Below are 11,595 nucleotides of genomic sequence, written 5' to 3' on the forward strand. Positions count from 1 at the left end.
GAGCCTGTCTAACTATCCCTCTGAGCAATGTTGAACCACCTGGAAAGAACCAATTGTTATTCTAACTAATGTACTTGTCTGGGCAGCATGTAGAGAGGAGTGCAAACATTTGTTCTAACATCCAGGCCAGCAACTTCCACCAGCATGAAATTTGTTAGAAGATTGAAGGTTTTCCCTCTCCTCCCTCCCAAACGTTTTATAAAGGAGAGTTCTGGCTGGGAGTTCTTGCAGAAGCTGTGATTGGTGATACTGAATATTCATTTGTTATTTGATGGTTACAGCTAGAGCTCAGATACCATAGATACCAAGTCTACAAGAAGTGCAGCATTTTACAGTGGTAGGCATCACCAAGCCATGGGGGAATTCTCCACTTCTGTGCAGCCCTCTAGGGCTTCCCCCAAAAAAATGAGTAGGTATCATGGATTATATTGTAGGGAAAGTTCTACTAGAAGAATCTCAGGTGAGGGAATGCAGAACTTTACACTGCAGTCAGAGCTGTGTGCTAGAATGGAAGAGAGGATGGGATAGAGAAATGGATACAAATAGCTACTGCATCTACAGGAGAGGGACAAGGTCCAGAGATCTAATTAAAAAGACGGGTCAAACAATTTTTTTGCTATTATTTCCAAGCACTGGTCTCTTCATATATAGTGCTATTGTGAAGTTTTCACATCAGTTACCAATCTAAAGAACAGTGCCATTTTGGGAGAAGGAAGCAGGTCTCTCCCTCCCAACATGCTTGTGTGTTGATGAGGTCTCTAGTACGGCATAGGTCTACACAGACTAGAAGAGGAAGATGGAATAGAGCCCCCTGACCGTCAATTTTATGGGACAGGAATGAATTGCCCAAAGATACTGTAGCCCACCTCCAAACCAAAGTTAAAATAGAGCTTAGGATGAGAAGAGCAGTGGAGGGAAAACTAGGGCTAAGCTAGTTGGTTACCTTCCTGGAAGAAAGGCTTTTAGAAAGAGTAAGATATCAATCCCACTTCATACAGACACATTAACCATTTTCAGACAAATTGAAAGTTAGAGCATTCCTGTTTACCTGCAATTATTCCAGTTCAGTCCTTTTCATTTCAACACCACCATTCCTCCTCCTCCCCCTCCCCATCATCATCAGTGGTTTTGTGCCAGCCACTTTAACAGCAGGCAACTTTAGTCTAAACTACTTAAACTGCTGATGCACATATTCTAACAATGTGGTATCCTATTCTGTGTGTTTAAGAATGCATTTCCATTCATCTAGGCAAGAATATTCACAAACTACTGTGATGAAAACACATTGTTTCTGGATAAACTAAACCAATTCCTTCAGAAACAGTCAGTTTTTAGTTACATGGTCAAGTACCATGGAATGAAGGAAATACATGAAAAGCTCTAAGCACTGCACAAGGCAATTCCACCTGCTGTACCAAGGACAGGTTATCCTGGAAGGAACACTTCTGAGCACAGCCACCAAGTTGATAAGGCTGGCAGCCCCACTCACCAACAACACTTGTAGAATAGCAACGGAGGAAGGATCAGTCTGCAATATTCCATTAAAAATGGGTTACCTATATAGGCCTTGCATATTAAAATTACTATATAAATAAATAATGGTTCCTTTATATATAACCATGGGGCAAAGGGGAAGCAAGAAAGATTAATTCTACCCAGTTTCTCAGGGTAGAACCATTCATCCAAAGAGCATTCCAAGGTATTGGTCAGTATTCCTATGTGACAGCAACAATGAAACATAGGACCCATGGAAGAAGCCAGTCAGAATCAAAGATCTCACCACCACAACTTTCAGAAAGATTTTAATTAGACTTGCATTCTAAGGAACAAGGATTATTTCAGATGACATTTTAGCAAGGAGATTCAATTTCAGTTCCAGCCTAGACTAGCAGTAACTGAAAGCTTATCATCTAATGACCAGTTATTGGTTAAGACCTATGCCTAGGGTACAACTTTCAACATAGCTTAGCCACCATTGCACTGGTTCAGAGGAACACTTATGAAGTGAGCTATCCTGTTGTCTCAGAGGACACTCCTGAAACAGGTGACAGACAGCCATATGCTGCTTTGTGGGGAAACTTGCACTGCCACTGCTGTACCTGTAATTCAGAGGGGACATCAGGCTCCAGATTTACTGTTAGAAACATTGACCACCATGGAAATGTCAGTATGACAGTCTTCTACAGCATCCTTTATGCAGAAATCCCACCAGTTTGTGTACAGCTCTAGTACCACCTCTCCAACCTGTCAGAGGTCTTGACACCAACATCACATCCATTAGCTTAAAAATGCAGTGTTAAGTGACAGTAAACAATCCAACACTGATCTGATAGCTAGCGTACTGCTGGGCACAACAGTGCTCAGCTTGCTTTTTTCTCCCCCCCCCCCAAAAGTTATGATTACCAATCATAACAGGCAACAGTGCTGCAGTACGAGAGTGTGCAGTATTTTTCAGTAAGCAAGCTGGCATTTTCATTGCTGAGGAAAGGATGCAAGAAAGGCAACTGATAGTCTTTTAAAGTTTGGTATCAGTCTCTATTGCAGCTCATTTCTACCAATGTTTCTGCAGCCTACAATAGAGAACAGTCTTATAACTGACAAATAGAGGTAGCAATTAGAGAATTAGCCTAATTTGCAACAGAAAGAAGTGTTTTGGTCACCAACCTACTAAAAGCTTTCTGCAACATACAAGACATGACAAAGAATTCCTGAAATCTGTACTGTGCACACTTGAGCTTTTAACAAAGCTTGCTACTACTGGCTATTCTCCAAAACAAACTAAAATACTCTGAATGTCATGCAGGGATTAGGGCCAAGATTTCCAAATGTAAACACAAGTCAGACCTCATAAGCAGCATGGTTTTCATAGGGGCTCAGGAATCACACAGGGATGCCTTGTACATATTCTATTTCAGGATCGAGGCCTGTTTGGAAAGGCAGCTTCAGGCAGAATTCCACCTGTTTTTGTACAGCATCTTGCCTAGTACAACATAGCCCCTAACCTGATAGGTCTCTTGGCTCCAATGTAACAGTCACCTTTTTATTGCATAACCTAGTTTACATTTGTCTAACATACAAGAGAGTGCCAGACACGGCCTCTTGGGGTGTACCCACAACAGGAAAGTGTAGCAACACAGCAATATAATGGGTTTTTCCACACATTCGGGTGCTTATTAAGGCAAAATAGGTGAATTTAAGACTGGTTTCTTATCTCCAGTTCTATTACCTACAAAAGTGTGGCCCCCATGAGTGGTAACTGCTCAGCATACAATATACTGAACCCAAAATATTCCTCCTGTTGAGCAGCTAGCCTGACCATGAAGGGTGCAATCAAACTAAAAAGGGGGATAAAAACACCCCAATCTCAGGAATGAATTTAAGCTAATACAGTAAACATTGACAGTTAGGACTGCAAGTTTGAAGTGAGACTAGCCCAGTACAGACACCATCCTGATCACACCCTGCTGCTATGAGTACTGGCGCTTTTTCCCATAAGAGATTCTCCTTATTCGAATTTCTAGTTGGAAGGCATCCAGTCTTTCCTTTGGGTTAAACATTAACATGTCATGCAGAAGTCTGCAGAGATCAGCTGGCATGGACTTCTTGTTCTTCAGAGGAATCTGCAGTTCCATATTGGGATTCCCCAGAAGTGCCTCCCCAACAGGTATCAGCTCCTTGCCTTGACAGATGTAGGTTCCTGGGCATAGTTTGGAAAGAGGGAGAAGTCAGATTGGGGAGAAGGAGAATCCATGCCAGACATTCATCCAACAAACATCATGAGATTACTGGAGGATCAGCAGCATGGACTTCACTTCAGAGGCTAATGTCAGGATAAGTGTCACATACCAGCCCCAGAAGAAGTTTAATACTAAAATAGAAACTATCAAGTTTGTCACATTCCCATTTCTGTACAAGCATTCATCAAGCAGAAGGACGCAGGCAAAAAAAGCTTTTACATCTGGCCTGCACAGGTCACTGTCTAGTGGTTATAGGGATTGCATGCACAGAAAATAGCCTCCCTCCTTCCACATCCATTCTGATTTAATTAGCACCAATGTCAATCCCATCTCTGTAGCCTTCCCCCTCCCCAACTTTTTTCCCCCCCCTCTTCAGCATCTGAGAAAGCAAGTTGTAGCTCATGAAAGTTTATGATTTAATGCCCTAATAAATGTGCTAGTCTTTAAATGCCACTGGACTCTTGTTTGTTGAAACAGATTAACACAGCTACTTCTCAGAAAACTGTCATTTCACTCTGTTTCAGTTTAACCACGAGTAGACTGGACATTCTAGAAAAGAGGCAGGATTTGTTTGGTTCAGATGACACAGAAATAAGTTAACTGAATCACTGTTTGCTCAGTTATTTAAGTGAAACAACTGTTAATAAAAAGTGAGGGCATGTTCCATTTGCCATTATCCAGCTCAATACAGCTTCTCTGCTGCTGCATAAATTAACACAAATTCACTGGTTAAAATGAAATAGCTGAATTTCAAAGAGACCACACAGGAATCTCTGATCAGCCAAGCAGCTCTGCCATAGCAGCAAGCATGGAATAAAGCAGTGGTCCCCAACACGGTGCCCATGGGCGCCATGGCGCGTGCTTGGCCATTTCTACACGCGGCACAAGGGCGACGCCGTGCCCCTGGGCGCGGTGCATGCGAGTGGCCCCACCCCCAAGCAGCCCCAAGAGGTTGGGGACCACTGGAATAATGTGACTGATCTGCATGCTGAGGTTAGCCAGGCAGGCCTCTATCTCTAGTTGGTGAATGGTTATTGAATAAGCTTTAACGAAGTCTGTTCATGCCTTCATCTGAGACCTAGACTATTTCTGGTTCTTTAGTCAAGAACTGAAGTGGCTTTTTGCTTCTCTTCCAAAATGCCAGGAAGCAATCTCAGTTCTTAATTCCATTATGGTTGAAAGCTTAAAGCAGCCTTAGTGAATGCCTTTTAATTGAAATTATTAGATCATGTATTTTAGAAAAGAATGCATACAGTTGTATACTGAGCTTACTAGAGTAGGAGTTGAAATGCCTCCGATTAATATGTAGCACTTTAATAAACCATCTTGTTAGTCTTTAGATTATAAGCTTTCGTGGGCCAGACATCTGAGGAAGTGGGTCTGGCCAACGAAAGCTCATCATCTAATAAACCATCTTGTTAGTCTTTAAAGTGCTACATAGTCCTGTATTTTGTTTCAGCTACACCAGACTAACATGGCTACATTTCTGTCACTATTCTGATTAATATGTGGATATCAAAGACTGTCCTTGAATGTCACTTTGCCATGTGGCCCTTAAATATACCACCCACATCAGCAAGACACAGTGAACCAACTGTAGATCAGCCCATCTCCAAGAAAAGATAGGTTTACTGCAGGGATAAGAAGTTAGAGTTTTAAAGTGGGGCAACGGGGAGAGAAACATTAAGCAGGAGAAATACTGTGCATGTTTTACCTCCATCAATGAACAACTCAGATGCACCATCAATGCACGGTACCATCTGTTAAGCTTGCCCAACATTATACAAGTTGCCATTTAACGATGTTATATTTAGATCGATCAACTAATCAACTGTTCAATAAGGGTGCCTCAAAAACAGTCCTCCCGGCAGCCCTTGGCTTTTGAAATGTACAAGAGTCCCCCACTGGACATGCACCCCATGGCTCTTCCGCATTTGAAATATAGCAAGAGCTCTGCAGGCTCTTGCTACATTGCAGAGGCACCCTTATCAACTAATTGAATTGTTGATGCAAATCAATCAGCTAATCTAAATTTAACATCCTTACTAAAAATACTGCATCAATGGAATTTAACTGAGTTTCAGTATTTCCTTTTGAATGTGTTTGGGAGAGAGGGTTGTTTTGGAGGGGTTTGATTGAATGTTAAAGACCAACCATTGGGCTGTTCCCATTTCTGCTGAGCACCTGTTGATTTCCTAACCGCCTTTCCTCAATGGATGGCCAAGTCAGATGGCATATTTCATTCTCCTGGCCACACAAGTTTTTTGTAAGTGGAAAAGTAACGGCAATCACAAAAGTTTAACAAAGCTTTTCAAACAAAAGAAGAGTTAAAATAATGTGCTTTATACAACATGTTGCTCTCAGGGCTTAAAGATAGGGGAGTCCTGCAAAGAAAGCAGGCTCAACATGAGGAAAGGGATAGGAATGTTGACAAGTAATTGGGAGCCAGCAGGAGCAGCCAGTCTGGAGCTGCTCCCCCACCAGCCCCCATTTAATCAGTTAATTGGTTAAGCTTAATGTTTAACCAGTTAACTAATTAAAGGGATTTTTCTCCCTACTAGGGAGGAAGGGGAAGAAGGCTTTACAAATTTCTAGCAATATTTGTAAAGGGGACATGGAGAAATGTTGATTATTCCAGAGGAAGCCACATCCAATACTGTCAAAGGGTGGTGATGTGACTATGCTTGGAAGAAGGATCCTCAGGTCTTATAAGATTGGTGGGGATTGAGCAGGAGAATGATCTATAAATTAGGGCTAGTTACTCTCACCAAGCAATTCCTTCTCAGAGTCTCCATCCCTGAAGGTAATCCTCTCTACCATAGCCCAGAAAATGATCCCGAGGGCAAAGATATCAGCTTTGGCAGTATAGCGACCTTCCCACACTTCTGGTGCCATGTAGAAATTTGACCCACAGGCTGAGGAGAAGCAATGCTGGTTCACATTCACCTTCGCCTGGCATATCTTACTCAAGCCAAAGTCTGCTACCTAAGACAAGAAGGGGAGAGATTAGGTTACCATTATTACCTGTAACATTCAAAAGGGGACAGAAAGGGAGAGGAGACAAGAGCCAGTAAGTTGTCATTGGTAGCCAAAGCAGAATCTAATGGTGTCAGTGAGTTTACATTTCAAATAATTCCGTGCAAGTTAATTTTATTAGTTGGATGTCATTTAGTGACGCTTAATTAGTCTCAGTTCCTCATGCCACCCCTGTTGCTTACCAATCTTCATTTTGACCATAAAGATCCATGGCCAGAGCCCGTATAGAAGCAACACGTTTCTTGTCTCTTGCCTCAAACAGCAATTAATGCTAGAGACTACAATACTGAAAATGCTGGCAAATGTATAAGGACTCTATGGGTCCACCAATAAGGAAAGATGCTATATAAACCTTTGCAGACCTTATTTGCAATATCTTCATGCTTCCTTCCTATACCCCCCAAATCTAATTTGTTCCAGAAAGTAGGAACCATGGCAGGGTTAGCTGCAATCAGGCCAGAACGTATCAGAAATAGGGTTGTAAAAATGCAATTATTTGTATAATCATGTAACTGCCAGGGGGGAAGGGGAGGAGGAGCTGGTGCTCAAGGGGAGCTATCTGTAGCCCAGCACCCACTCAAGTTCCATTCCTTTCCTTCCCGCCTGCTGCCGCTTCTGTATCAGACGCAGCAGCGCAGGGGGCAGGCAGCTCTGCAAGCACTGGCTTCTGCTCGCTTCCCCACCTCCTATGCAGCTCCATGGGAACCGGCATGCTCAGGGAGCTGGCTTCTGCCTGCCCTGTCCCCAGCAGCGCGGGGTGAGTTGGTTCTGCAAGAGCAGGTGCTCATGCCTCGCTTTGTGCACTGCTGCCTCTCTGGTAGGCAGCAAGAGCGGGGTGGTGGCTCCAGTGGACCACAGGTAGTGGGTGGCAGGACAAGGGGGAGAAGATGTGCATGTAGGTAACAGGATTAATGGATGAGCCCAGGCCAGATGTGTCAACATGTTCACACCACTAATTGAAAGTGTCCCTCTCTGCCAGCAACTGTACACACTGCAATTTAGTGCAGCAACTCTCTAGCGAGAGATCAAGTATAGATATCCCTAACAGGTCAAGGGCTGAATGGTGTAATTGCATTGAAATCATGGGTACTGTGATTTCAGTGAGAAAATATTCCACCACTGATCTGAAATAGAGTATCTAGGTAGTGGTTTAAAACCAAATCAGTCCTGAATTGTTTGTCTTGGGGAAAAAGTCTTGTGCATGAAAGGTGCTTAAAAAAAAAGTGCTCAGGATTCCCACAAGAATCCTAAAGGCAACTCTCGCCCTCACACCCTCACCAAAATTTTCTTTTGAGACTCATACAAGTTACTTCCTCATGCTTTTCTAAAAGCACAAAGGGAAGGAAACTGAGTATTACGATGTTACCCAAATGACCAAACTCAGTGCAAGTAATGACTGGCATAACAGCTTACCCATATACTGAGTGACAGCAAGGATTACCCTCTTACCTTTACTACAGGACCTCCAGGGCTATGGGAAATAAGAATATTATCTGACTTCAGGTCTCTGTGGACAATCTGATTTCTGTGCAAGAAAGCAACAGCACTGCTCAGCTGCTGCATGAAGCTATTATTCAGCTGAGAGTCTGGAGTGCGAGACAGCAAAAAATCATTCATGTTTCCACCATCACAGAATTCCATCACAAACCAAAGAAAACAGGCAGACTTGGGATCCATGCATCTCCTCCCTTTCAGACAGGTCTCAATCAGCAGCAGATGATTGTCTGATTTTCTGTATTGGCAGCTGATTGTCTGAAAGACTTGGCCACTCTGCAAGATACACTCTTCTAATTGGATTACATTCTCATGTTGGCTCTGGACACTTTGCAGGGCCCAGAACTCTTGCAAAGCCAGTTCCACATTTTCAGGTACATTACACTGCATCCTTTTCACTGCCACTTTGTTTCTGGTGTGACTGACAACTGCCTCATAAACTACCCCATAGCTCCCTCGGCCCACTTCCCGTACAATGCTGTACTTGGCTTCTGTAGCCATCTCTTTTTATGGTCCAACGGACAACAGCCAAAAAAGATCTTTGAAGTCATAACACTCTTCGGACATTCACCTGCATCAAAATCCTGAAAGAATAAGACAAGAAAAGTTTGGTAAAAATCTGACAGATGACTCATCCCCAATGCTTCACATGCTTCTGATTGAAGCTTATTTTTATTTTACCGTACTACATCTTACGTGTTGCTTGGAGCATAGAAACCTGTTGCATAGGAATTGGTAGCAACATTAGGATTTTAAGAATGTAAAGCTTTGTCCATGCTCAATTTAAGAATCACTGTTCAGCACAGTCCTGCTGCACAGTGTTACAACCACACTGCAAAATGGCATTGTACAGAACTAAACTGCTGCATCACTGAACACAGTGCTTTATTAAGAAAAAGGTAACCTTCCCTGTACAGAATGCATCCCCCACATCAGTGGTGGTTTCTAGAAGAAGCTAGTTTGCCAACAATGGTTCATCCAAAGGTGCTGAATTGACAGGAACAAGTTCAGCCCTATCCTACCCTGCAGAAGCACCGGCACCTACACCCTCCCCCCGACCCACCTGCAGTCCCAAAAATCTCACTGACAAGCCACATTCACCAAGTATTGTTACCCCAATACCAGCTCTTCCTTTCCCACACTGTCCTGAATCCAAACCCCAGCCCCTGAAGTCACTCCATCCCTCTTCACCCTCTAACTACCCCAGCCCCTCATTACCTTCCTGCAGTCCACCCCCTCGATGGCACAGCCATCCCCACATTGCCTCCCCCAACCCCTGCCCAGCCCTTCCATCACACCACCTGTGCCCTCCCTTGGCCTGGTCATCACCGCACCTTCTGGGCCCTCCCCAGCCCCCCATCACCACACCTGTGCTCTCCGAAAGAACCCTCCCCAGCCCTGCCATGGGCTGATCATAACCACACTCTGTGCCCCCTCTTCCCCACCCATTACCCCCTTTACCTCCCAGCCCCCTGCCTATCTGCCCCCCCAGCCTGTTTACCCCAAGCCTGCCTAGCCCCCCCTTTACCCCTCAGGCCCTGCCCAGCCCCCCCCGCCTCCCAGCCCCCCTTTACCCCTCAGATCCTGCCCTGCCCCCCCCGCCTCCCAGCCCCCCTTTACCCCTCAGATCCTGCCCAGCCCCCCCGCCTCCCTAGCCCCCCCTTTACCCCTCAGATCCTGCCCAGCCCCCCTCGCCTCCCAGCCCCCCTTTACCCCTCAGGCCCTGCCCTGCCCCCCCGCCTCCCAGCCCCCCTTTACCCCTCAGGCCCTGCCCCTCCCCCCGCCTCCCAGCCCCCCTTTACCCCTCAGGCCCTGCCCTGCCCCTCCCCCCGCCTCCCAGCCCCCCTTTACCCCTCAGGCCCTGCCCTGCCCCTCCCCCCGCCTCCCAGCCCCCCTTTACCCCTCAGGCCCTGCCCTGCCCCTCCCCCCGCCTCCCAGCCCCCCTTTACCCCTCAGGCCCTGCCCTGCCCCTCCCCCCGCCTCCCAGCCCCCCTTTACCCCTCAGGCCCTGCCCTGCCCCCCCCCCGCCTCCCAGCCCCCCCTTTACCCCTCAGGCCCTGCCCTGCCCCCCCCCGCCTCCCAGCCCCCCCTTTACCCCTCAGGCCCTGCCCTGCCCCCCCCGCCTCCCAGCCCCCCTTTACCCCTCAGGCCCTGCCCCCACTTTACCTCCCAGCCCATCTGCCCCCCCCCCAGCTTGTCTAGCCCCCCCCATTCCCTCCCAGCCCTTTATCCTTCAGGCCCCCGTTTACCCCGGGCCCCGCCCTTTTGCCCCCCAGGCCCATCACCGCAGCTCCCCCCTCAACCCCGCTCGCGCCCCTCAGCCCGGGGGAGACCCGGCGCTGCCGTTGGTGTCTTACCCGTCCGGCCCCCGCCGTACTTCGCGCCACGGCCGCGCGACACAGCCTATTAGCCAGCGCCAGCCAATCAGCGAGGAGGGGGGCGGAGCCGCGGCGGCTCACCCGCCAACACTTGCTCTCTCAAGCGCGGCTCCCCGCCTCCGCCGTAGAATGCCGCGCATGCGCTCTGGAGACCGCTAGGGCCTCGTGGTGAGGAGTGAGTAGAAAGGAGACTCCAACGCCCAGCATCCCTTGCGCACAAAGCGGCCCGGACTGCTCATACATAGGACCCATGCATGCTGGGAATCCTAGGTTCAACGAACCACGGGGGCCTGCTAGGGTCAATGGAACGCATGGCATGCTGGGGCCTGTAGTTTCTGTAGACCACCACCCATTTTCTCTTTGTAGTTGGGGCACTGGTGGGCTGGAAGCTGCCCAACCCCCATCTGCTCCCAAGGGCTCACCCACTGGACACCCTCACACTGGGACCTGCCTCTCCCCCCTGCCACTGCATGAACTAGGTCTCTCTCCCTAACCAGGGTACACCCCATGAGACAGGACCTGCCCGCCAGACAGGCCCCCCCTACACACACCAGGCCACCGTGTACCTGGGAACCACCTCAACGCCTCTTCCGCCTCTCCCCCATCGCTCCCTCTTCCCATCCACCCACAACGCTCTGCCCTCCCAGGCTTTGCCTTCTTCCTCCCCCGCGTCACAGCTTCTACACGCAACAGCAGGCGTCGTTCCTAACATCTTATTGTGTGGGGTGCTTGTGCAAACTCCATTTTGAAAACTATGGACTCCATCTTGAAAGACTCATGTCAGAGGGAGATAAACAGGAACTGGAATGGGCTGGTTTTCCCCACCAAACGGGTTCTTTGTCACAATTTACCTCAGGAGCTGTGTGCACAGCTGGACCCGTCAATCATATTTTCCCGCCAATAGAGACTTATAAGGAAAGCCCGGCCTATGGGACAGTGAAGCTGGTGCT

General features: G+C 47.4%; 1 protein-coding gene across 2 annotated transcripts; it reads right to left on the minus strand.

Moving 5' to 3' along the window:
- Positions 1-2,381: 2,381 nt before the first annotated feature.
- LOC102457094 (serine/threonine-protein kinase PDIK1L-like) lies at positions 2,382-10,761 on the minus strand. Of its 2 annotated transcripts, none has more exons than XM_075923285.1 (4): positions 10,625-10,761; positions 8,223-8,851; positions 6,506-6,722; positions 2,382-3,697 (listed from the first exon to the last, which is right to left on the minus strand). In XM_075923285.1, the coding sequence occupies exons 2-4, from the start codon at positions 8,766-8,768 to the stop codon at positions 3,468-3,470; spliced, it is 993 nt and encodes a 330-aa protein (XP_075779400.1). In that variant the 5' UTR covers positions 8,769-8,851; positions 10,625-10,761; the 3' UTR covers positions 2,382-3,467. The 2 variants fall into 2 exon arrangements, with proteins under 2 accessions (XP_075779400.1, XP_006116779.1); XM_006116717.4 differs by lacking the exon at positions 10,625-10,761 and adding an exon at positions 8,964-9,459.
- Positions 10,762-11,595: the final 834 nt, after the last annotated feature.

Source organism: Pelodiscus sinensis, chromosome 3, assembly GCF_049634645.1.
Source record: "Pelodiscus sinensis isolate JC-2024 chromosome 3, ASM4963464v1, whole genome shotgun sequence".
Lineage (NCBI taxonomy): Eukaryota > Metazoa > Chordata > Testudines > Trionychidae > Pelodiscus > Pelodiscus sinensis.

Excerpts from the sequence above, each read along its gene's own strand:
- LOC102457094 (XM_075923285.1), bottom strand. The coding sequence starts at position 8,768 with ATGGCTACAGAAGCCAAGTACAGCATTGTACGGGAAGTGGGCCGAGGG. Across the intron at positions 6,723-8,222 it reads CTGGAGGTCCTGTAGTAAAG|GTAGCAGACTTTGGCTTGAG; the intron begins GTAAGAGGGTAA and ends TTCTTGTCTTAG. Across the intron at positions 3,698-6,505 it reads CTCTGAGAAGGAATTGCTTG|GAACCTACATCTGTCAAGGC; the intron begins GTGAGAGTAACT and ends AACTATGCCCAG.